Raw genomic sequence first — 25,963 nt, forward strand, 5'->3', positions numbered from 1 at the left:
GCCATCCCCTGCCTGACCAGCCACTGACCCTGGATTTCCCTCCTCCAGCCCACTGCCCATTGGTTCACCCCCATCCCCCATTTTCAAATGTCGACCACACACTCAGCCGAATTCCGCCCCCCCCCCCCCCGCCCCGCCTGGCACTCGTGTGTTTGGCAGTGATTCCCTGGGCATTTCGAGCCGTTTTATTTCTCAAAACAGCCTGTACAAAGAGAGGGGAAAGCCAGACCCACAGATGGGGGTTGGGGGCTGGTATGAAGCGAGAGACCGAAATGAACCCCATATGCTCCAACTCCTCCAGGCCCTGCCACTTAGCCTCTTGTGCCTCAAATACGGCCCCCAAGGACCCACACGCCAGCCTCTTCTGGCCCTAGCTTTTTTAGGGGGGGCCAGGGGGTTAGCAAGGGTAACCCCAGGGGGCAGCTGCATCCAAAATCAGCCACACAAGAGTGACAGTTCCTAGCACCGCAGCTGGCCCAGTGCCGGAGCAGATCCCCAGTGGTTACAGGCTGTGGGACCCCCGGCACCAGAGGGTTAAGAGCAGGCTGGAGAAACCTGTCAGACTCGATCCTGCCTCAGGGCAGCAGCTGAAGCAGACGACCCCCAAAGGTCCTTCCAGCTACAAGTGACCCTGGTTCTCTGCTGGCTGGGTGCATAGACCCCCACTGGCCGGGCCAGGTACACAGGCCTCAGGCTAGAATCCAAGATCTCTTCCCATCAGCAGTACTCTGTCAGCCCCTCTAACGGGACCGGGAGCAAAGCTGGGCCAGGCCTCGTGCGCCCTGAGAAGTGGATCCGGTACAAATCAGTCGCTTGCTTCCCATGCCAGCTAAGACTTCAACCCCGGGAAGGCGCTGGGGCCGGGAGACAAACTGAGCCCCGTCGCATGTACTGGTCAGTGCTACGCCAGGGGCTCAGGCACCGGCCAGTCAAAGAGCTGACAGGCCCAGGGAAGACAGGGAAACTGAGGCTGCCATGCCCTCCTGGGGTTCCCATTGGGGGTGGGTAGCTCTAACCCCCCCCCACGGCTAGCCACCGAGAGGGCAGGACTGAAGCAGCACCGTGCCCCAAGGATAGGGCTGGTTTCTGGCTCCTGCTGCCCGGCCCCCACCCGGGGCCTATTTGCGCTTGAAATAGAAGTCGGTGATAGCAGCTTCCCCCAGGCGGGCGGTGAGGCCGATGGGCTCGTTGGCCTGGGCTGAGGTGCAGAGGAACCAGCCTGGGTAGGCAGCCGCCTCGAAGCGGTGCGTGCTGCCGTTGTAGGTCTTGAAGAAGGTGAAGCGCTTGGCCTCCTCATGCTTGTCAAAGAGCTCGGTGAGGTGCACGTCCTGTGGGGGGAGGGCGCGGGGAAGAGGTTAGAATGAGCGATGCCGTGGGACAGCCGGACACAACGCCCTCGGCGCCGGGATGAGTGTGGGGCTGGGAGGCTGAGCTGGGCCCCAGGGGTGACTATTTGTATTGACTAGGGAGGGGGATTGGGGCCTACTGGCCAAAACCCAGCCAGGCCCATTGAGAGGCCAGGGCTGTTCCCTCCTCTCTGACCTGTGGGCTCAGGCTCTCTGCAAACTCAGGCATTGGCTCTGCTTCAGTTCCATTCTGCACAGCCAGGATGCCTGGAGATGAACCTTTTCTGTGATAAGAACAGGAGGACTTGTGGCACCTGAGAGACTAACAAATTTATTTGAGCATAAGCTTTCGTGAGCTACAGCCCACTTCATCGGATGCATTCATGAATGCATCCGATGAAGTGAGCTGTAGCTCACAAAAGCTTATGCTCAAATAAATTGGTTAGTCTCTAAGGTGCCACAAGTACTCCTTTTCTTTTTGTGAATACAGACTAACACAGCTGCTACTCTGAAACTTTTCTGTGATGAATGCTGAGAGTGTGGGGCACTCCCGTGACCCCAGGAGGTGGGCTCCAGATGCTGGCTGGTAGGGCCTACGCCCTGGTCCAGCCCTGGCTCTGAGCAGGGTTTTGAGAACCCCGCAGCAGAGACTCAGGGAGGGGCCGGCAGGGGGTCCCTGGCATGGCACTCACCTCCAGCTGCAGCCGGGGCTGCTTGGCTGTTCCACACGACAGGCCCTGCCTGCCGCCTTTGATGCCCAGGATCAGGGGACACCTCTTGCGCTCCAGCCCCCTGTTGGGGACCACGCTGACCTTCTCTGCAGAGGGAGATTGGGAGGGGGAAATGTGATCAAAGCACGGCCAGGGCCTCCTGCAGGCCAGGTCACTGACCTCCCAGCATGGGTTGCTCCTGGTCCCCCCTCACTGCCTTGTGGTCCCATTGTCCTCCAGGGGCTAGGCTCCCTGGCTGGACTACATCTCCCAGGATGCACCGTGGTAGAATCATGGGTCTTGCATGGCAGTGCATCTTGGGAGCTGTAGTCCAACTGGAGAGCTTGGCCCAGAGAGGAGAAGAGAAGAATGAGGCGAGTGAACTACAGCCCCCACGAGGCCCTACAGTAGCTAGGGCAGTCGCGGTTCAATCCCTCCGGGCAAAGTGACACCAAACTTCCCCCCGTTCCCAACCTGCCCCTCCCCGCTGGGCAAGATTTGGACTGTTCACCCCAACTCGGGATGGAAACGAAATTCGAAAGGTGGGAATTTCCCCAGGCTGGGACCTGATTTCCCACTGGCCCTAGGAACAGTGGAGGGTCTGGGTGGGGGCTCAGGACCATGCTCCGCCCTTCCTGGGGTTGTAGGACCAATAACGCTTGTTGCAAAGGGTTCCCCTGAGCAGCTGTTCCATTAGTGTGCAACGTGCCAGCCACTGGAAAGAGACTGGGAGACCAGCAAAGCGAGTGGGGTAGGGGGCACCTGGCTCTGCTGCTATCTCAGCTCCTTGGGGTGGGCATCGCTGGCTGCAAACTACCAGGAGCCTTGTGTGGGGACAGAGCCCTGCCTGGTGTCTCCCAGCGCCCGGGAGCCAAATGGACCAAGGAGGCTGGAGCCAGGTGCGGAGGGGACTTTGGGAAGGGGGTGGCGTGAAGTCACTAACTGTGAACCCCCAGCAGGTACCCTGGGGGCAACCAACCTTCCTGGCTGGCATTTTCACCCTGCAGGTTCGCGGCCACCAGCCTATTGTCCCGCAGGTAGAAGGCCTTCTGGCTGGTGTCGCGGATCCAGTAGTGGAGCGGCTGTTTGGACGGCCGGAAGCCAGGGGTGGGCCGGAAGCCAGGGGCGGGAAAATTCATAATCTCTGTGCTGGACGTCCCATCCCCGCCCTCGCCCTCGGCAGCTGGGAAACAAACCAACAAGTCCATTACCCAGGTGCTGCTGTGTGACCCCCCCCCAGCCTCCCTAAACCTGCCACTGGGATCCCCCTGCCTGCGGATCCCCCTCCCTGCCTCGCACCTCCGTCGCTGGAGTCCCCCTCCCTGCCCCTGCACTCCCATGGTTGGGGTCCCCATCCCCCTGCCACCGGGGTCCCCAGCACGACAGGGCCCTGATCTTGGTCAGGTCTGGGCAGCGCCCAGCACAACAGGGCCCTGATCTCGGACAGGGTCTGGGCAGCGCCCTGATCTCAGCCAGCTTCTCTAGCTGTGGCTACACAGTTGCTAATACCAGACACCCCCCTGGACCTCCAACTGCTGGTCTCTCAGGTCATTTTCCCACCAGGGGCCTGTAGGGACCCCAGCCTCTGCCTCACCGGATGGGCCCTGGGCTGTGATGGACCCTGTGGGCATGGGGGGCATGGGGCACTGCAGACAAGTTGCTGTGACGAAGTGGGACTGTTCTTAATGTTTTCTCTGAATATTGTGGGGGTGCCTCAGTTTCCCCTAGGCAGTTCTTAAGTATCTAGGGGGTGGGGTAAGGGTGTATGATCATTGCAGAGCCCTAGAGGACAGGTGTGTGCAGGGGTCTGGACACAGAGAATGGCCGACACCCTGTTTCCTGACAACTGATGGCCTGGGCCCTTCCCCCCTGCAAGGTGAGAGCTAAAGGGGTTGGAAAACAAAGGAATCAGGTGACCTCCTGGCCTGGGAAAGGGACAAAGCCCAGAGGGGCAGGGGCTGGAGGGAGTTTCAGTTTGGGGCTGGCTGGGGACGAGGAGTGAAGTGCAGACGGGGTTGTCTGGCTCACTGCCCCCAAAATGGACCCAGCTGAGGAGTCCTGTTCTCTGCACCTACAAGCTCTGGTTTAGACCATGTTCCTGTCATCTAATAAACCTCTGTTTTACTGGCTGGCTGAGAGTCACATCTGACTGTGAAGTTGGGGGGCAGGACCCTCTGGCTTCCCCAGGAGCCCGCCTGGGCGGACTCACTGTGGAAAGCACAGGGAGGGGCAGAGGATGCTGAATGCTCCAAGGTCAGACCCAGGAAGGTGGAAGCTGTGTGAGCTTCTTGCCCTGGAGATGGGCTGCTATCAGAGAGGAGACTTCACCAGAGTCCTGCCTGACTTCGTAGGGAGCAGTTCCCGAGCATCGCCTGAGGACTCCGTGACAACTGGTGGCAGCGGTGGGATGTACTGCACCCCGTGGATGGCGCTTCCTGCAGTAACTGACTGGGGAGCAGTAAAACGAAGGGAGATTGACAAGGACCAGGCGTGCTGAAGGCTCAGAGAGGGGCGGTTTCGGGGGGCAGTTAACCCCTGGGAGTTTGTGACCAGCGAGAAGGACTGTGCAGTAATGGGGTCCCCCTGGGAACTGCGGTGAGCATTCTCGGGGGCGGAGGAGCCTGCAGCTTGGCTCTGGGAGAGAGAAGGACTTTTGCAGTAACAGGGTTCCCCTGGAGATTGCAGCGAGCAGTCCAAGGGGCGGAGGAGTCTGCAGCTCGACCCTGGCAAAAAGGAGGTGACCTCGAGAAGGGCTGGCACACAGGGGCCTGGAAACCGTGGGGAGCTGAGAGCACACAGGCCTGTGAGTCCACAACAACTTGGGAACAGTGGAGTGATCCTGTCACCGTATCCTTAAGAAGGACATTGTAACCCGGTGCAGAAAGAGAGGGTTGAGCATTGGAAAGTTCACCAAAGCACAGTTCATCGTGCAGCTGGAGGAGGATGACCAGGAGATTCTTACCCAAATGGGGCTATAGCAGGATCTGGGAGCAGCTGGAGTGGGAGACAGGCATCCCCAAGACTCCTGTCCCCGACCAGACGGGGGTCTTCACGATCGGGTTCCCCATCGGGGGATCGGAGACGGACGGGATTGGAGCTGAGTCCGAGAGAGCAAGAGGACTGTAAGAGACAGCGAGAGCCCGAGAAAGAGCTGCAGAAGCAGCAGCAGCATGAACTGGCGGTGGGGAGCAGAGAGGCCTAGGGAACCCCCCAGGGGTGAGTGGGGATAGACCCCAGGGTGCCAGCTCTGCGGGGAACCTAGAGACTAAATTGCTGCCCCTGGTTAAGGAGGGGGGGATGTGGATGCCCACCTCACTGCCTTTGAGCAGGCTGGTGATTTGAACCAGGGGGACCCTGCGGAAAAGCCCCGGTGTCTAGCTTCCTTGCTGGGTCCCAAGGCCGTAGACTATATGTCTGTGTGGAGTCTCCTGGGCTCAGGCCCATCGGACCTCCAGTGGGAGCGGAAGGTGATGGTCAATGGGGAGACATTTCTGGGGTGGCGAGACCCTGGGACAGAGAGAACTGTTGTCAGGCCCCTGGTGGTGCAGCCTTAAATGCTGGGGGGCTGTGTGACCTGGGTGAAGGTCCCAGGGATGAAGCCCCTCGCCCTGCCTATGGCCCAGATCCCTGTGCAGACACAGGAGGGGTGGGGCTGGCTGGTAGTTGGGGTTCTCCAGGATATCAGCTGTGAGGTCCTGTTGTGGGATGACTTTGTCTCTTTGGGACCAGATCCAGTCCCTGCTCCTGTAACGGCCGAGGATTTGAATTTGAATCCAGGGAACCAATTGACTAAGATGGAAATTGTCAGTGAAAATGCAAATGACCTGGCTGGCAGGGGGGAGGAGAGGCTAAGCTCAGGATACCTGCCTGCCTGTAACCAGACCCCTGGGGCTGGGTGGGACAGAGAGATGCTCCCCACCCCCTTGCACACCGGAGAGGGGGCTCACGCTGGCTCTGATGCAGTGAGGAAAGTAGCGAGCTCGCTGCCTGCCCACACTGGGAAGCAAGGGCAGCGCTGAGCACAGTGGGAGCTGAGACCCCAGCTGAGTGGGGGGATCCACAAGCAGGGCAAGTCGGCTGCCAACCAGGTTTGCCTGGTCCAGAGGCGCTGCTGGGAAGTGAGTCCATGACAACGATGGAGCTACCGGGGACAGGGCTCAGTGGGGCTGTGACCCCAGGCCCAGCCAGTGAGAGGGAAGACTGGAGAGCTGAGTCTGCAGAGCAGAACAGCTGGGTAGTTAATCTCTCGAGAATGCAGGGGATGGCAGGTCTAGTCTCATCTCTAGACACTTAGGATAGGACTTGTCGTCTCTCAGTGATTTGAACATCTAGTGCCTTGTGGAAGCAGAGGTTGGTAAGGGAAGGAAAACAGAGCTTTGAGAGCACAGCTTGTCAAGGGGAACCTGAGAAGGGTAACTGCGATTTGCTGGAAGTAGCTCAGGGTAGTGAGAAGAGCAGCAGGGGATCTGTTGGGAGTGGCAAGGTGCCTGGTAAGGAAAGTCTGGATGAGCCTAGGCAGCCTTGTGAGCTGATGGCTGTGTCTAGTCAGCAGGGTGGGAAGGCGAGGAGAGTGGAAGATGAGTGTCCCTGGACCTTGCCTGTTACCTGGGTGGAGAATTGTGACAGTGAAGGAAATGTGTCTGTGTCTGTCAGGGGTATTGACTTGCCTATGGAGGGAGCCACCCCAGTCTCCAAGCAGTTGTCTGTGACCAGCCTTGTGTGCTGGGACCAGGGGAATGAGATCCCAAGCTGGGTGTCTGGGGAAGGAGAAAGTGTGTCCGGCTCCTCTTTGTCTGTGGAGCAGACAGAAGGGGCCTTTCAGCCTGTGCCGGTTGAGGGGAGTGCAGTTGTCTCAGAGTTGGTTCTGGATTCAGCTAAAGTCCAGGAAGGGAAGGGTCCTAAGTTTGTGTCTGCTCGGGAGAATGGCCCTGTAACTAGGTCGCATCCAGTTAGTGTCTATGCAAAATCCCAAAGACCAGACAATTCTGGTGCTTGTATTTTGCCTGTTGCTAGTGTGTTGTTGGAAAGGGTGGAGCAACTCTGTCTAATCAGGGTGAGATCCTAGCCAGGGCACAAGGAGAGCATGAAGGTGATGTGATTGTGTTACCTACTGAGTGTGTGGAAACCTGTAGCAAGAAGGAAAAGATTCCTGAACTTGTGTGTGGCAAAGGGAAGGAGAATGCTTCTAACCTTTTATCTAGGAAGTCTGTAAGTTTGCCTGAGAGGGGATTGTGTAAGAATCCGCCTGATGGGCCAGAGGTAATTCTGGATGTAAGGGAGACCCAGAAAGAGTCTGTTGTTGCTCAGGAAAGTGCAACTGAAGGGTGTGAAAGTGATTTAATCAAGAAAGTTTCAGTTCCTAACAGCCAGAAATTTTCTGTTGTAAATGGATCCACTGACTGTCCTGTTGAAAGATCCAGTGTGGATAGCTTTGAGAAGGTCTCAGATGGAGTGAAAGCTGTTAAGAAAGTTAAACAGTCCTATAACCAAGTGGCTGTGTTTGGCCAGCTTGTTGGGGAGACAAGGCTGTTGAGAAAGGAATGTCTCCATGCTGATTCTGTACGTGAACAGTCTGTGTCCCAGATGAAGAGGGTGCTGGGCTGCCCCAAGGAGGCAGGACTGATGGTAAAAGCTGCAAAGTGTAAGGTGGGGATGTCAGAGGTGTCGCACCTGGGCCAAAAGGTGGAGAGTGGATGCCCAAGCCCAGAGCCGGCCAAGGTGGGAGACAATCAGAGAGTGGCCTGTTCCCCAGACCAAGAAACAGGTCCAGGCCATTATCGGGATGGTGGGATACTACTGGAGGTTTGTACCCCTCTTGAGCTCCCCAGCTGCCCCATCACTGAGCTGTGTAAGAGGGGGAAGCCAGACGAGGTGGTCGGGACCGAGCAGTGCCAGAGGGCTCTCTGTGCGCTGAAGGAGGCTCTAATCCAGGGCCCAGTAAATCTGGTAAACCCAGACTTTGCCAAGGCCTTTACAGTGATCACCGACGCCTCAGACACAGGGCTGGGCGTGGTGCTGATGCAAGCCGATGCTAAGGAATGGGAGAAAAGCTGGGACATCCATGGAAACGTTGGTGGGGTCGAACTTCCCCAGGTCACTGGCTAAAGTGACCCCGCTCAGTTCGGTCTCAAAGGGGGGAGAGATGTGACAAAGTGGGACTGTTCTTAATGTTTCCTCTGAATAGTGTGGGGGTGCCTCAGTTTCCCCTAGGCAGTTCTTAAGTATCTAGGTGGTGGGATAAGGGTGTATGATCATTGCAGAGCCCTAGAGGGCAGGGGTGTCAGGGGTCTGGACACAGAATGGCCGACACCCTGTTTCCTGGCCACTGTTGGCCTGGGCCCTTCCCCCCTGCAAGGTGAGAGCTAAAGGGTTGGAGAACAAAGGAATCAGGTGCCCTCCTGGCCCAGGAAAGGGACAAAGCCCAGAGGAAGGGGGGCTGGAGAGAGTTTCAGTTTGGGGCTGGCTGGGGACGAGGAGTGAAGTGCAGCCATGGTTGTCTGGCTCACTGTCCCCCAAAATGGACCCAGCTGAGGGGTCCTTTTCTCTGCACCTACAAGCTCTGGTTTAGACCATGTCCCTGTTGTCTAATAAACCTTCTGTTTTACTGGCTGGCTAAGAGTCACATCTGACTGTGAAGTTGGGGGGCAGGACCCTCTGGCTGCCCCAGGACCCCGCCTGGGTGGACTCGCTGTGGGAAGCGCACAGAGGGGCAGAGGATGCTGAATGCTCCGAGGTCAGACCCAGGAAGGGGGAAGCCGGGTGAGCTGTGTGTCCTGCAGACAGGCTGCTCCCAGGGAGGAGACTTCCCCAGAGTCCTGCCTGGCTTCGTAGGGAGCAGTTCCTGAGCATCGCCCGGGGACTCCGTGACAGTTGCTAAGCAGCATCCACGTCTCCCCCTCTGGCACAGCTGCCCTTAGCCCCTGGGTCGCTACCTTCATCCAAGAAAAGTCTGAACAGCTCCTCCATGTCGGGGTCCACGACCGACTCCGAAACCGGCTCCATCCTCAGCCCTTCCCCTGAGCCCAGCCTGGACAGCGGTGTTCCTGCAGCGCTCTCCAGCTGGAGAGGAGAGACTGAGGTCAGTGATCTCAGTTGCCCCACACCGTAGCCACCCCCGTGCACAGATCAGCGGTCTCAGAGCTAGATCCTGCTGCGGGGGACCCTGCCCCAGGGAGTCACCTACCCACATTTGACTCACAAGCTTGGCAGGGGGGCATTCTCACCCCCTTCTCTGCACCCCCGCTCCCAATCACAGCCTCCTGGGAAAAGCATCAACCCCAATGTGCCCCTGGAAGGGCTGGCCATGGGGGACAGATACACTCTGTAGCACACAGGGGGCACCTGGCTGATTCAGGGGGCAGCAGCTTGTGCAGCTGGGGGTCTTAGCTGACATCCAGTAGCAGGGAGTTCCACAAACTATTTGGCTGTCAACACCATTGCACTCTCAGCCCCAGCTGAAGGGGAGGCAGAGCTCCTTGGGGGCGATGGCGGCTGGGACAGGGCAGAAAACGCTGAGTTCCCCACCCCAGGCACAATGTATCCGCCAAAGGGAGACCCCAGCCCAACCCCAGCCCTTACCCCACATGCACAGTCTGCAGCTGGCTCCCCTCCTCCTGTGGCTTCACTATCAACAAAGGGAGATGGTGACCAGAGACAGCAGCATCACGGCCAGATTTTGCCCCGGGCTGCTGACCTCTCAGGATGCCCTGGGCTCCCTGCACTAGCCCTGCCAGTGCCCCTCACTCCCGACCCGCAGCCCCTGCTAGCCCGGCCCTGGACTCCCCACACAGCAGTGGATCGATACCAATTGACACCAGCAGAGGATCTGGACCATTGATGCCCATGGAGCCACTGCTGATCGCCAGCGGTGTGAACTGGGCACGGAGGTGGGGCCTGCTGGTGCCATCCCTCAGTGTTAGCCCATGTTGGAAGGCTCCCAAGGCCAGTCCAAGCCCAGGTGCGGGCGCGTCCAGCTTACAGCTCCAGCCAGCCCGGTTCTCCCGGGGCGCGTGGGTGGAGGGTGCAGACACGGCTCACGAGCTGTGCTCACAGTCACCTGCCCATGCCCCGTGGAGCCCGGAAAGGCAGGGATCCCACACGTGGCCAGCGTCCATGTACAGCTTGGGGGCTGGGACTCACCTGTGGGGTGTCCCCCAACCCACATGTGACTCTGGGGTGCCAGACATGGCTGAGCCTTGGGGGGAGAGGCGGGCACCTGGCGTCGGTCTGGAATGGGCAGGATTCCTGGCTATCACAAAGGCCTGACCCTGCCTGTGGCTGGGACCAAGCCACAACAGTGGGGCTTCGAGATGGGCCACATCAGTGTGTCTCTAACCAGGGAGCCGGGATTCAGACTGGGGCAGAGGGGGGCATCCTTCTCCAACACAGCCTATAGTGCCAGGATCTGCCCACAGTCCCAGGACGGCCACATGTGCAGCAGCAGAGACTTTAGTCTGCAATGGTGACATGCCTGCGGTCATCACTAGGTTTCAGAGTGAATGCCTGGCTGTGCAGGATGGTGGCAGGTCATAGTCCTCCTAGGCGTTCTTTCTGACCATGGAGGCCTGAGCCCAGAGGAGTCGGTGGAGCTCTGCTGCTTTACAGCAGCTGAGGTGCCAACCCAAGGGGAGACCTGCCGGTGACACCAAAGGCTTTGGGCTTGGGCCTGGGCCAGCCCTGGCAGGCCCCTGTACCCAGGTAACTCCCCAGGCATGAAGGCTGCAAAGGGCTCTCTGTTCAGCCAGCAGCTGGTAAATCCTAGCTGAACCCAGCCCCAGGGCCCACCTGGTAAAGCACTGGATTCCTGCCCTTCCCTGTTGCCCCTGGGAATATGCCCATACCCCATCAGCCCCATCCCAGCCAGAAGAGAAAGCAGAGGACCCACCGGGTGCTAGGGCAGCAAGCTGGCAGAGGAGGCCTGTGGCACTGGGAACCCGGTGGGAGAGCGGTACCTGCAGTCCACAAGTTCCTGTGAGTTCTGGAGCGTGCCGTCGCACCAGTCGCACCAGCCGGGCAGCTCCACAGCTACTTATGGGGCCCTGCTGCACAGGGAGTGTCGGTTACACCTGGGATAATGGGCCGGGAGAGGACAGCGCTGATGTAACATGCAAATTCAGCTGACACATGGTGGCTTCCAGGAAGGGGCAACACCCAGTCCCGGACAATAAAGCTGGGGAGAGCCCATGAACTGAGTGACGTATGGGCAGGGATTGGGTCAGTCTGGAAACCCCAATGCAGGAATCCTCAGATAGAAACCTGAGATTGGGGCCCCGTCAGGCCGGGCACTGTCCAGACCCCGACCGAGATCAGGGCCCCATCGTGTCAGGCAAAACCCCAACTGAGATCTGGGACCCATTGTCCTGGGGGCTGTGCAGACCCTGTGACGCTGCAGGGAGGGGGGAGTGTTGACCTGGGAATGTGGCAGGGGAGTTTCACTGGGGGTGGGAGACCTGAGAGCCTGTCACATGAGCCAGGAGGGGGAGGGGGGAGGTAACACCTCTGCCTGGGAAACTGGACAAGAGCTGGAGGAGAGAGACTGCTGGGGGAGGGGGGGTTGGTTTCAGTTTGGGGCTGGGTGGAGGAATGCAGGGAACCCCAGGGCTGGGGTCTGAGCTCCCTGCTCCCCCAGAAGGACTTGACTGAGGGGTCCTCGTTGTACCCACAAGCTCTGTTTGAGACTGTGTCCCTGTTGTCCAATAAACCTTCTGTTTTACTGGCTGGCTGAGAGTCTCAGTGAAACCCAGGAAGAGGGGTGCAAGGCCTGGACTCCCCCACACTCCGTGACAACTGGTGGCAGCGGTGGGATGTACTGCACCCTGTGAACGGCGCTTCCTGCAGTAAGTGACTGGGGAACAGTAAAATGAAGGGGAATTGACGGGGACCAGGCGTGCTGAAGATTCAGAGAGAGACGGTTTCGGGGGGCGGTTAACCCCTGGGAGTGTGTGACTAGAGAGAAGGACTTTTGCAGTGACAGGGTCCCCGGGGGATCGCAGCGAGCGGTCCCAGGAGTGGAGGAGTCTGCAGCTCGACCCTGGCAAAGAGGTGGTGACCTTAAGAAGGGCTGGCACACGAGGGGTTTTTCCTGGAAACTGTAGAACGCTGCCCGGCCTGCGAGTGGCCAGCAGGGAGATGTACGCTAAACGCCTTAAGAGCGACCTGGTGGAGCTGTGCAGGCAGAGGGGGCTGCGCATCGGGAGGTCCACCAAGGAACAGCTGATTGCCCAGCTGGAGGAGAGGGATCGCTTCGACGACCCGATCCCTGTCCCTGAGGGAAGCTGCCCGGCGGATGCAGGGTGGATCCCTGGGGCCTGACCGGGCTGGGAGGGGTCAGACTGCTGCCGAGGACATCCCGAGACCCTTCCTACCTAGGCCTGGGGGAGGGGTTGGGGGAAGATCCCGGCGGAGCTCCCCATCCCTGGAGCAGATGCGGCTGGAATGGGAGAGGGAGATGAAAATGAGGGAGCTGGAGGATCATGAAAAGCAAAGTCAGCATGAGCGGGAGGAGAAGGAGAAACAACGTCAGCATGAACAGGAGGAGAAGGAGAGGGAATGTCAGGAGAAGGAGAGGCAACGTAAGCATGAGCAGGAGGAGAAGGAGAAACAGAGACAGCATGAAGAGAACCAGAGACAGCATGAACTGGAGCTGGCCAGGCTGAGGAGCAGTGGGGCGCCGGCTGCGGTGAGTGAGGGGGGACCCAAGACTGCAAGGAACTTTGATAAGTGCTTCCTGGCTCAGCGGAAGGAGGGGGAGGACATAGATAGCTTCCTGACGGCCTTTGAGAATGCCTGCGAGATGCACAGGGTTGACCCTGCAGACAGGCTCCAGTTCCTCACCCCCTTACTGGACCCCAAAGCCGTGGAGGTGTACAGCCGGATGACAGGGCCGGAGACAGGGGACTATGAACTGTTCAAACAGGCCCTGCTCCGTGAGTTTGGGCTGACCCCCGAGATGTACTGGAGAAGGTTCCGGAGTCAGCGTAAAACGCCTGAGGTCACCTACCTACAACTGGCCAACCGGATGCAGGGGTATGCCCGCAAGTGGGCAGCTGGGGCCCGAGCTAAAGAGGACCTGCTTGACCTAATCGTACTGGAGCAACTGTATGAACAGTGCCCGTCCGACCTGAGGCTGTGGCTGGTGGACAAAAAGCTCGAGAACCCCCAGCACGCAGGGCAGCTGGCCGACGAGTTTGTGAACAGTCGGTCAGGGGGTAGCCGGGAGGAGTCCCAAAAGAACAGCCCCCCCCACCCCCCCCGATGCAGAGAGAGAGTCACCAGGGGGCCTCCCAGCGGGGAAGTAGGGAGAACCCCCTCCCACGGGGAACGCCTGGCGTCGGGCCCCTCCGACCCGCTCGAGGGGACCAACGTGACCTGAGCTGCTATCACTGTGCCCAGAGAGGCCACATATGGACCCAGTGCCCCGGGCTCAGGGACAAATTGAGCAGACCCAACCTACCCAGGGTTAACTGGGTAGGGACCCAGCTGGAGGAGGGGCAGACAGGCAAGGGGGGCTACCAGTTTACCACCTGCTCAGGAGGGAAGAGTACCCCAGGCCAACTCCGCCAGAGGGCTGGAGGCTCTGGACTCAGGGTGCTTGGTTTACAGGGTGGGCGCGGGGCTGTCCCTCCGGAGAGAGTGCCTTGTTCCCCTGGAGGTGGATGGGAGGAAGGTCAATGGATACTGGGATACGGGCGCGGAGGTGACGCTGGCCCGTCCTGAGGTGGTGGCCCCAGATCGGGTGGTGCCCAACACCTACCTGCCCCTGACAGGGGTGGGCGGGACCCCATTCAAGGTGCCCGTGGCAAGGGTACACCTGAAATGGGGGGCCATGGAGGGCCCCAAGGAGGTGGGGGTGCACCACTGAGGTTTTGATGGGGGGAGACCTAGAGGACTGGCCAAGCAAGCCCCAGACCACCCTGGTTGTGACCCGTAGCCAGAGCCAGCGAGGGGCACTGCACCCTGACCTTGTTGAGGGTACCACACCGGAGGCGCAGGACCCTACCCTGGTGTAGCCAGACAGCCAGCCCCCCCCCCCCCCCCCCTCAGACCAGCATTGCTGGAAACACAGGAGGAAGCCGGAACAGGGCACTTAACATATATTCCAGCACAGCCTTTGAAGCTGTGAAAGCACAGGTGTGCTGCTACAATGTGCCTCTGGGAACAGATACGACGATTAAGCTCACAGCAGGCAGAGGCCCTGTGACAGACATGGCTCTTAGCCCCTACTAAATAGCGTGATGCACACACCCCAACATCCTAGGTGGGAAAATATTTACCCTGATAAAAGAAATGTCCAGTAGTCGAAACTTATTGTTTCTCTCCCTTGCAAGTGTAAACTACTCTTGCGAAAGCTGGCGTCACCCAGACAGACCAGCCCCAATTTGGCATAAGAAAGGAGAAAGAGAATAGAGGAGTACAGAGGTATAAGTAGGGGACCTACAGCACCATGATTTTTGAGTGCTTTTCACTATCTATCTGCTGGTCAGATAAGTGACAGCCTCCCAAGGCTTGTGCAGCTAAGAGGGTCCCTAAGCCTTGTCCCTTATTCGTCTTTCCGCGGAATTGAGTGACCGATCCTGGCTTGGCACCGCTGGAATCGAGAGATGCAAGGAGGGTAAGAAGCACCCACACCTGATCTCCTATCTTTAGTGTACACATATTTTGAAATAGAGCTCTATACTTTGTTTTCTTTCTTTGGGATTGTGGCTTCAGTTTTGTAACTTGTTTGTGTGTGTAACATCTCTACATTTAAATAAGTAGACACTAGCAATTTTGTAACCACATGATTAGAATCTAGCTTAATAAATTTTGGTAACCATTTGTGCATAAGCCTGACTTGTTTTCTCTGGTTTACTGTAAAGCAGCCAACACAATTAAAGAACCTCAGCCGTTTTGGCTCTAAAGCCTGGCCATTAGGTGAGAGTACTAAGAGCCTAGCGTTGAGTTGTGCCGCCTCCACGGGGCAAACTCTTGGGGCACCTGTCAGTCAATCCTGGCTGCCCGCTGCGAAGGAGCTCTGAGCTCTAGCAGTTAAAGTCACGGGTGTGGAGAGGCTCTTAGTGCTGCCATTGGGGCACCTGTCAGTCAGTATTGACTGCCCGCTGCGAAGGAGCTCTGAGCTCTAGCAGTTAAAGTCACGGGTGGTTAGGACCTTGGGGCATCCGTCAGCCTAGCCCGGGCTGCCCGCCGCGAAGGGACAGTGTGTCCTAAAGTCACAGATGGTATAAACGGGCATAGCTGGCACCTCACCAAACATCCTTGGCCGTCAGCTAACAGAAATTGGCGTCACGAACAGGATTGTGATATAGGCTGCACTACAGTAACACAATGAAACCAGTCATGATAAACACCACAGAATTCCCTGAGCTAGAGAAAAGTTTGACCCAAGAGGGATGGGGAAATCCTCTGTGGAGCAAAGAACTGCTGGAGAAATATTGGGGAAAACCAGCAGAGATCTGGCAGCATTTCTGTAACTGGAGAACTGCCTGCAAGATGAAGAAAGGGAAAGGAAAAGGTGCTTGTATATGGCTGCTTACTAACATTTGGCAAGCTGCCTGTAAGGATTATCATAGTCTGGCAATAGAATTTAATAGGCTACAACAGGAAAGGGACACACTGCGCAAGGAATGCCAGAATTTAGATACCAGAGTAAGAACACTGAATAGGGATATGGAACATCTTCAGAAAAGATTACTTCCCTTAATTGAGAAAGAAGGGATAGAACGAAGGGAAAAGCTGGAGACTAAAACACGCAGAATCAACCGGGCTAAAGTTGAGACTGCTCTCTGGCTAGACCCTGAGGAATGGGATGGAGACATTTGGGATTCAGCAGATGAGTTCCCCTCCTCTGAGGAGGAAGGTCCCTCTGTAAAATTAAGACCAGCTATCACACATCACAAATCAGAAGAACATGAGGAAAATTTGAGTGGGGCAGAGCTGGATGAAGAAGGGGATGACAATTATCCATCCACCTCTTCAAAAACAAAGAAGGGAGGTAAAAAGGGAAAAGGGAGTAAAGCTCCAACACACTTTACCAAAATTACCACCCGCCAATATACTCCCATGTAGTTAAAAACAATCCAGGGAGATTTTGCTAAAAAGCCTGAGGAAGGTATAATAGAGTGGCTGGTCCGCCTCTGGGACACTGGGGGTGGATATATACGCCTGACAGCCCAAGAAACTGAGCGCCTTAACTTAGGTGCAGGAATATTCCTGGAACACTCAGAGGGGAACACCCCTAAAACACTTTGGTCTCTGGCTTGTCGATGGGCAAGAGGAATTTACCCAGCAGACCGAGATGAACCCACAGTAATGCACTGGACCAACATAGATGAGGTAAAAACAGCTCTATTAACTGTGGCTGTCATTAGCATGCTTGGCCAAAACCCTCAAGAGTTAGCCTACGAAAGCCCATGGGAGGGTCAGGTAGATGTAGATGATCTCAGACCCCTGCTTAAGGGAGTTCCGAGTAACCACAGGGCTATGGCACTGTCCCTTAGATCAGAAGCTGCAGCACATAACAGTACCTTTCGGGCACTGCTAAACCATCTGGTGTCATACTTTAGAGAATTCGGAGACATCAGAGCACTGACAGGCAAAGCTAAGATGCGTTCCCTTCAGGGAAACAAAGGGGCACCATCTAAAGGACATAAACACAAGCGAGAGCCAACCCAGGAGGAAAAGGAGCTTAGAGCCAAGTTGTGGAGACAATGTCTGGCTTTAGGTTATCCCAGAGATGTGATAAATGGACTGCCCACAGAGCGGCTAAAATTATTAACCACCTTTAAAAGAGCTGACTGGGAGACAACTCATGCTACTCCCAGTGCACCTCTGCAGCTCTTTCCCCACCTGCAGACACCCGGTATACTCCATTGCTGCAGCAACTACAAGAGTTACCAGAGCAGGGAAACTAGCTTGCGGGGGTCAATCTCCTCTCCTAATAAACCAGCTTAAATCCAAAGAGGAGAAAACAACAGCAAAAGACCCCCGGATACATGTAACTGTAAATGACAAACACATTATTCCTTTCTTAATGGACACAGGGGCTCAAAGGTCCATGATTAAGCGAGAAAGTTTTCAGGGCTCGCCACCTACTGGCCGAAAGCAAGTACTTGTTACAGGGGTAAATGGCAGTACCATAACTTACCCATTAGTTAAGATAAAACTGGATATCCCCTTGCAACCCCACCATCAGCCCCGAAAATATGAGGTGATTTTGGGCAATGCCAACATACTGGGCATGGATGTTTTAAGAGGAAAGAAGGGAAGGATGAATGGGGAAAGATGGGCTTTTGGAGTCAGTTCTGTTCCTCATGCCACCCACCTGGAAGAGGAAAGCCCTCCCCACTATTCTGTAAACTTACTTAGCAGCGCACCTGCTCTCCCGCCCTCAACAGTAACAAACACAAAGCAGTATAATGCCCCAGCTGAGGCCATAAGCCCTGTTACTGACCTGATCAAAGATTTGGAACAGCGAGGAATTTTAATTCGTACTCACTCTCGCTTTAATTCTCCTGTGTGGCCCATCAAGAAACCAAATGGCAAATGGAGACTCACTATAGACTATAGGAAGCTAAACAGTAACACTGGACCATTAACTGCAGCAGTCCCTAGCATAACAGATATTGTAAACACCATACAAACCTGGGATAAACCCTGGCTAGCAGTATTAGATGTAAAGGACATGTTCTTCATGGTCCCTTTGCAACCAGCTGACCAGGAAAGATTTGCTTTTACTTGGAAAGGTGTACAATACACTTTTACCCGAATGCCACAAGGGTTTAAACACTCACCCACTATTTGCCATGGGGCACTGGCAAAGGTCCTAGATGACCTTATCCTGCCACCCAATGTACAAACTGTGCAATACATTGATGACATCTTAATAGGTGGGAAAACCTCAGAAGAGGTACAGGAGGCTATGAATCAAATCAAAGGAGCACTAGAAGCCCTTAATTTAGAGTTACCAGCTGAGAAATGCCAAGGTCCCTCCCAAGAGATAAAATTCTTAGGTACTGTATGGATGGGAGGTCGGAGGTCTGTGCCTAATGACACTGTGCAAGAGCTAAATCAGGCACCTCCCCTGAAAGTAAAGATCAATTGAGACAGATTTTGGGAACCCTGGGGTTTTGGAGAAAACATGTACCTGGCTTTGCCATTATAGCCAGACCATTGTACAATTTGTTAAAGAAAAGTGCTGCCTGGGAATGGGCTCCTGCCCATGAGGAAGCCCTCAGGCAACTGATAGGGGAGATACACACCTATCAGGCTCTGGGTCCCATACATCCTGAAGCCCCATTCCATTTGTACCTAACTGTGGGAGCCACTGGAATGTCTTATGCTCTCTGGCAAGACAGTGACACTGCTCCCAGACGACCAATTCAGTTTGGTTCCAAGTCATGGCAAGGGTCACAGGCTAACTACACGCCTTATGAGAAGGTGCTTCTGGCAGCTTACACAGCCTTGAGAGAAACTGAGGAATTAACTCAGGATAAGGACATCACAATTCACACTCCTCTTCCAATCATTACACCTATATTGGAAGGGAAAGAGTTACCACCTGGTGTAGCACAAAAGATGACTATCCAAAGATGGGCACTTTACATACACCACAGGGTAAGGAGTGCAGACACTGCACAGAACCCCACTATGATTCAGGAATCCCTATGGAAAGTAGGAATGCCTGATGAATACCGCCTGCCTCCACAGCAGTCTCCCATTAAGGATGCTGCCCCATTTGATCCTTCTAAGCCTGAGGGAGTATGGTTCACTGATGGCAGTGCCAGGCTGGTCAAAGGAAAATGGAAGGGAAAAGCTGCAGCAGCGCCTGCAGACACCTCTGCAGCACCCCTAACTGCTGGAATTGATGGGTCAGCACAACTTGCAGAATTGGCTGCAATTAAACTGGCCTGTGAAGCAGGAGCCACCGCAGTATATACGGACTCCTATGCGGTATGGGCAGGTGCCACTCAGTGGATCACTAACTGGAAAAATAACCACTGGGAAATAGGAGGTAAACCAGTCTGGGGACTGGAATACTGGCAGTGGTTATATCAGCATGGCCTGCAACAACCCCTGTCTATAGGACATGTCTCAGCTCATCAGAGGAATAATACCCCAGCTGCACAGTTAAACGATTTAGCCGATGCAGCTGCCCAGCTCTTTACCACACAAGTAGAATGGGAACGCTTATATTCATGGTTACATGATAATTTAGGACACACAGGAAGTGATGAGTTAGTGCGGCAAGCACATATCAGGGGGTGGCCTATCACCCACAGACAGGCTAGAGACCTGGTGCAAGCCTGCACTATTTGTGCTGAGACTAGAAAACATATAGCAGAAGGACAAAGGTTTGCCAGGCTAAGAGATGGAAAAACACTATGGGCAACCTGGCAGGTCAACTATGTCGGACCACTGCCCACTACAAGGCAGAGGTGGAAATACATCTTGACTGGGGTAGAAATTGTTTCAGGAATTGGTTTTGCATATCCAACCCGATTGGCAACAGGGTTGTCCACAGTTATGGGACTAAACCGCTTAACAGCAATTGTCCCAATGCCTCAAGAAATCCAATCAGATAATGGTTCGCATTTTAAGAATAAACTTGTAAGGGAATGGACCCTTAACCATGGAGTCCAATGGACCTTCCACCTTCCATATCGACCTCAATCTAATGGCATGGTCGAGCGCTGGAATGGGTTGCTAAAGAATCACTTGAAGCCTACTGATGGCACATGGGGAGACAGACTGGACGAAGTGGTGCAGAGATTAAACAACAGACAGACTCCTACAGGAAGTCCAATCAGCAGGGGATTCTTCCCTACAGGGAAAGCTATCTCCCCTGCCAGAACACCACTGCACAGTTCCAAGTATGCTCCCGGAGATACTGTTGTGATTAAACACCCAGCCCTGGGAACCTTTACCTGCGTTTTGCATGCCTATAAAGAGAAAGGTGTATGGAGTGCCTTAAATGCTGATAAAAGGCTAATAACCATTACAGAGGCTTGGATCGCATCCAAGACCGGCTGACCATGTGATTTATTGCAGGAATGGTCCCATGGTTCCGAGCAACCTGCCAGCTAACCTGTCAGCAAAATGGACCATGCAGCAGACCTGTGTGATCACTAGAGACTACTATGGACTGTTGATATATTTGCCATTACTTATAATAGCAGGTGTAATTTTTGCTTTTGGTTTTAAAATAAGTTTTTTAGCTAGAACACGACCCACCAGAGATATGTTCCTGCAAGCCCTCACGATCCTTCTGTTGGCTCCAGTCACCTTGGCAATACCAGAACATCCTCTTCGGGGAGCAATCCAAACCATCGCCTCAGCTGCTGGTGCTACCAATGGCTGGATGTGCACCTTGCTGGATTCAACCAATGGCCTGGGACTTGAATTGGTACCACTACATGCAGTGGCTGAGAATGGACAAACCTCATGGATGCAATGGTTCGCTCAACACTTGGGATTCTCCCTCTCCCCGTTTTACATTCGGTTGTGAAAACTGTTTTAACCATTTTAATTATTGTAATTGTTTTTTGTGTAACTTTATGTATTATGAAGCGTTTGATTCAAACTGCTCTTTCCTCCACGCAAATCAGATACCTAGAGCTAAAAAGGGATCCTACCCAATTCCGCGAACCCTCATCCTCTAATTTGGTTGTTGGGTATTTCTAGATTTCCCCAAGGAGGGCAAGAGGTGCTGGCATCACCGCCACCTTGCAATCTGGGATGTAGTGTGGTGCAACAGGGGTGGAATGTAGCCAGACAGCCAGCCGCCCCCCCTCTCAGACCAGCATTGCTGGAAACACAGGAGGAAGCCGGAACAGGGCACTTAACATATATTCCAGCACAGCCTTTGAAGCTGTGAAAGCACAGGTGTGCTGCTACAATGTGCCTCTGGGAACAGATACAACAATTAAGCTCCCAGCAGGCAGAGGCCCTGTGACAGACATGGCTCTTAGCCCCTACTAAATAGCGTGATGCACACACCCCAACATCCTAGGTGGGAAAATATTTACCCTGATAAAAGAAATGTCCAGTAGTCGAAACTTATTGTTTCTCTCCCTTGCAAGTGTAAACTACTCTTGCGAAAGCTGGCGTCACCCAGACAGACCAGCCCCAATTTGGCATAAGAAAGGAGAAAGAGAAGAAAGGAGTACAGAGGTATAAGTAGGGGACCTACAGCACCATGATTTTTGAGTGCTTTTCACTATCTATCTGCTGGTCAGATAAGTGACAGCCTCCCAAGGCTTGTGCAGCTAAGAGGGTCCCTACGCCTTGTCCCTTATTCGTCTTTCCGTGGAATTGAGTGACCGATCCTGGCTTGGCACCGCTGGAATCGAGAGATGCAAGGAGGGTAAGAAGCACCCACACCTGATCTCCTATCTTTAGTGTACACATATTTTGAAATAGAGCTCTATACTTTGTTTTCTTTCTTTGGGATTGTGGCTTCAGTTTTGTAACTTGTTTGTGTGTGTAACATCTCTACATTTAAATAAGTAGACACTAGCAATTTTGTAACCACATGATTAGAATCTAGCTTAATAAATTTTGGTAACCATTTGTGCATAAGCCTGACTTGTTTTCTCTGGTTTACTGTAAAGCAGCCAACACAATTAAAGAACCTCAGCCGTTTTGGCTCTAAAGCCTGGCCATTAGGTGAGAGTACTAAGAGCCTAGCGTTGAGTTGTGCCGCCTCCACGGGGCAAACTCTTGGGGCACCTGTCAGTCAATCCTGGCTGCCTGCTGCGAAGGAGCTCTGAGCTCTAGCAGTTAAAGTCACGGGTGTGGAGAAGCTCTTAGTGCTGCCATTGGGGCACCTGTCAGTCAGTATTGACTGCCCCCTGCGAAGGAGCTCTGAGCTCTAGCAGTTAAAGTCATGGGTGGTTAGGACCTTGGGGCATCCGTCAGCCTAGCCCGGGCTGCCTGCTGCGAAGGAGCTCTGAGCTCTAGCAGTTAAAGTCACGGGTGTGGAGAGGCTTAGTGCTGCCATTGGGGCACCTGTCAGTCAGTATTGACTGCCCCCTGCGAAGGAGCTCTGAGCTCTAGCAGTTAAAGTCACGGGTGGTTAGGACCTTGGGGCATCCATCAGCCTAGCCCGGGCTGCCCGCCGCGAAGGGACAGTGCGTCCTAGCGGTTAAAGTCACGGATGGTATAAACGGGCATAGCTGGCACCTCACCAAACATCCTTGGCCGTCGGCTAACACCTGGTGGGGAGGGAGCGCCGAGGGGCTTGGCTTAGAGAGGCTGTGGCCTCAGACCCAGCCAATGAGAGGGAACTGGTCCCCATCCCGTCCCCAGCCGCTGAGTTGCAGGCTGAGTTGAGGAAAGATCCCTCCTTGTGGAAGCTCAGGGACCTGGCCGACCTCGGTGTGGTACAGACCATGAGGAGAGGTTGCCAGGAGAGGTTCCTGTGGGAGAAGGGGTTCCTGTACCGAGAATGGGCTCCCCCAGGGGAAGTGGAGTCCTGTGGGATCAGGAGGCAGCTGGTGGTCCCCCAGAAGTATCGCCGCAGGCTCCTGTACCTGGCCCATGACATCCCCCTCGCAGGGCACCAGGGAATCCGGCGCACCCGGCAGAGGTTGCTACAGAACTTTTACTGGCCCGGGGTCTTTACCACGGTCCGGCAGTATTGCCGATCCTGTGACCCCTGTCAGAGGGTGGGGAAGGCCCGGGACAAGGGGAAAGCGGCTTTGAGACCTTTGCCCATCATAGAGGAGCCTTTCCAGAAGGTGGCCATGGACATCGTGGGGACTCTCACCAAGACGACCCGGTCGGGGAAGAAATACATTCTGGGGGTGGTAGATTTTGCCACCCGCTACCCCGAGGCAGTGCCCTTAGCTTCCATTGAAGCCGACACCGTGGCCGATGCGCTCCTGACCGTTCTCAGCCGAGTGGGGTTCCCCAAGGAAGTCTTGACAGACCAAGGCTCCAACTTCATGTCGGCCCTGCTCCGGTGCTTGTGGGAGAAATGTGGGGTCCGGCACGACTGGGCCTCAGCTTATCACCCCCAGTCCAATGGGCTGGTGGAGAGGTTTAACGGGACGCTAAAGATGATGCTGAAAACCTTTATGGACCAGCACCCACAGGATTGGGACAAGTACTTACCGCACCTGCTGTTCGCGTACAGGGAGGTGCCCCAGGAGTCGACCGGATTTTCGCCTTTCGAACTGTTATATGGCAGGAGGGTGAGGGGCCCCCTGGACCTGATGAGAGACGAGTGGGAGGGGAAGGCCACTCCCGATGGAGAGTCAGTGGTGGAGTATGTCCTGATCTTCCGAGAGAGACTGGCTGAACTCATGGGCCTGGACAGGGAGAATCTGGCCAGAGCCCAGAGGAAGCAGAAGGTCTGGTATGACCGCACGGCACGGGCCCGCGCCTACGCCACCGGGGATCCGGTGATGGTTCTCATCCCAGTGAGAAAGAACAAACTACAGGCCACCTGGGAGGGCCCTTTCAAGGTCGTCAAGCAGCTCAATGAGGTAAACTATGTGGTGGAGCTGTCAAACCGGGCGCACCACCGCCGGGTGTACCATGTGAATATGATGAAGCCATATTATGCCAGGGGGAATGTGGTGTTGGCTGTGTGTGGACAGTGGGAGGAGCAGGGAGATGACCCTTTAGTAGATCTATTCCCTGGGAGCGGAGCTGGTTCCGCCCTGGAAACAGTTCCCCTCTCGGATCAGCTAACCCCTGCCAGCAAGCTGAGGTCAGGGGGGTGCTGCATCCGTCCCAACAGCTGTTTTCTAACCAGCCTGGACGCACTAATCTGACTGTCCACCGGGTGCAGACAGGGTCGCACCCGCCGATAAGATGCTCCCCCTTCTGAGTCACAGGGAAAACTGCTCAGGACCTGGAAAGAGAGGTCCGGGACATGCTGGCTTTGGGGGTGATCCAGCCATCTGCCAGCCCTTGGGCCTCGCCGGTGGTGCTGGTCCCCAAAAAGGACGGGTCGGTCCGGTTCCGTGACTATCGGAAGGGGTAGTATCTGATGCCTACCCCATGCCCAGACCGGACGAGCTCCTAGACAAGCTGGGAGGAGCTCGGTACCTTACCACCATGGACCTTACAAAGGGCTACTGGCAAGTGCCGCTGGATGCAGATGCCCCACTGAAATTGGCCTTTATCACCCCTCTGGGGCTCTATGAGTTCCTGACCCTGCCTTTCGGCCTCAAGGGAGCACCGGCCACCTTCCAGCGCCTAGTGGACCAGCTCCTGAGGGGGATGGAGAGTTTTGCCGTGGCGTATATTGATGACATCTGTGTCTTTAGCCAGACCTGGGAGGACCACGTGTCCCAGGTTAGACAAGTGCTGGACCGACTCCAGGGGGCTGACCATAAAAGCGGAGAAGTGCAAGGTGGGGATGGCTGAAGTATCTTACCTGGGCCATCGGGTGGGGAGTGGCCGCCTAAAGCCGGAACCAGCCAAGGTGGAGGTGATCAGAGACTGGCCCGCTCCCCACACCAAAAAGCAGGTCCAAGCCTTTATTGGGATGGCAGGATACTACCGAAGATTTGTGCCCCACTTTAGCGCCATAGCCACCCCCATCACGGAGCTATGCAAGAAGGGGAAGCCAGACAAGGTGGTCTGGACCGAGCAGTGCCAGGTGGCTTTCCGGGCGCTGAAGAAGGCTCTGGTCAGTGGCCCAGTTCTGGCAAACCCAGACTTTGACAAGCCCTTTGTGGTGTTCACCGACGCCTCAGACACGGGACTGGGGGCGGTGTTAATGCAGGAGGATGAAAAGGGGGAGAGACACCCCATCGTGTACCTGAGCAAGAAGTTGCTACCCCGGGAGCAACACTACGCGGCCATCGAGAAGGAGTGCCTGGCCATGGTTGCGGCCCTCAAGAAACTAGAGCCCTATCTCTTCGGGCGACACTTCACCGTGTACACCGACCCCTCTCCCCTGACCTGGCTGCACCAGATGAAAGGACCAACACCAAGCTCCTGAGGTCCACGTGAATGGAAGTGCCAACCTGATAGCGGATGCCTTGTCCCGGAGAGGGGGCCCCGAACTTCCCCAGGTCACTGGTCAGAGGGACCCCGCTCAGCTCAGTCTCGAAGGGGGGAGAGATGTGACACAGCAGGGAGGGGGGAGTGTTGACCTGGGAATGTGGCAGGGGAGTTTTGGGGGAGGGGAGGGAAGATCTGAGAGCCTGTAACCTGAGCCAGGAGCGGGAGGGGGAGGTAACACCTCTGCCTGGGAATGTGAACAGAGGTTGCAGAAGGGAGCCTGCTGGGAGGGGGGAGGGGGGTTGGTTTCAGTTTGAGGCTGGGTGGTGGACCGCAGGGAACCCCAGGGCTGGGGTCTGAGCTCCCTGCTCCCCCAGAAGGACTTGACTGAGGGGTCCTGGTTGTACCCATAAGCTCTGGTTTGGACTGTGTTCCTGTTGTCCAATGAACCTTCTGTTTTACTGGCTGGCTGAGAGTCTCAGTGGATCCCAGGAAGAGGGGTGCAGGGCCTGGACTCCCCCACACTCCGTGACAGACCCCAACTGAGATGGGGAAGCTGAAGGCCAGACAGACCAACACAGAATCCAGCTCACCTCAGCTGCAGCCCAACGCCTGAGTCACGAACCCAGCTGTCCCTGCTGTGTCCCTTGACAGCTGCTGTCCTTTTGTGGCTGGTGCTATCGCAGATCTGTGGGGAGGGGTACTTGGGGTGTCAGAAGCATACGGAGCTGGGGAGTCCAGTGTTGTGCAGCTGGCTCTGGGGAGCTATGGCATACTCATGCTGGGCCAGTCCCCGCCTCAGGGCAGGAGAAGGCAGCTGCGAAAGCTGGGGGATGTTGAAATCTTGCTGTTGACGCATCAGTGGGTGGAATTAATGGAACCTGCCAAGCAGGCTGGGCATGCAGATTGGCCCTGGTGTGATGCCAGAGCCGTGGGTAGCATTGCCCCAGG

The 25,963-nt window shown here is 55.6% G+C and overlaps 1 protein-coding gene across 3 annotated transcripts; it reads right to left on the reverse strand.

The window, feature by feature from the left end:
* Positions 1 to 206: 206 nt before the first annotated feature.
* Positions 207 to 25,802, reverse strand: LOC140903530 (interleukin-36 receptor antagonist protein-like). 3 transcript variants are annotated; one of them, XM_073324939.1, is made up of 6 exons: positions 25,606 to 25,802; positions 11,008 to 11,094; positions 8,989 to 9,115; positions 3,036 to 3,239; positions 2,039 to 2,163; positions 207 to 1,328 (listed from the first exon to the last, which is right to left on the reverse strand). In XM_073324939.1, the coding sequence occupies exons 3-6, from the start codon at positions 9,056 to 9,058 to the stop codon at positions 1,119 to 1,121; spliced, it is 609 nt and encodes a 202-aa protein (XP_073181040.1). In that variant the 5' UTR covers positions 9,059 to 9,115; positions 11,008 to 11,094; positions 25,606 to 25,802; the 3' UTR covers positions 207 to 1,118. The 3 variants fall into 3 exon arrangements, with proteins under 3 accessions (XP_073181040.1, XP_073181039.1, XP_073181042.1); XM_073324938.1 differs by having other exon boundaries at positions 11,008 to 11,121; XM_073324941.1 differs by lacking the exons at positions 11,008 to 11,094; positions 25,606 to 25,802 and adding an exon at positions 10,941 to 10,996.
* Between the last annotated feature and the right edge of the window lie 161 nt (positions 25,803 to 25,963).

The sequence above is a fragment of the Lepidochelys kempii genome, chromosome 26, assembly GCF_965140265.1.
Source record: "Lepidochelys kempii isolate rLepKem1 chromosome 26, rLepKem1.hap2, whole genome shotgun sequence".
Taxonomy (NCBI): Eukaryota; Metazoa; Chordata; order Testudines; family Cheloniidae; genus Lepidochelys; species Lepidochelys kempii.

Excerpts from the sequence above, each read along its gene's own strand:
- LOC140903530 (XM_073324939.1), bottom strand. The coding sequence starts at position 9,058 with ATGGAGCCGGTTTCGGAGTCGGTCGTGGACCCCGACATGGAGGAGCTG. Across the intron at positions 3,240-8,988 it reads CAGACTTTTCTTGGATGAAG|CTGCCGAGGGCGAGGGCGGG; the intron begins GTAGCGACCCAG and ends TTTGTTTCCCAG. Across the intron at positions 1,329-2,038 it reads AGCCCCGGCTGCAGCTGGAG|GACGTGCACCTCACCGAGCT; the intron begins GTGAGTGCCATG and ends CTCCCCCCACAG.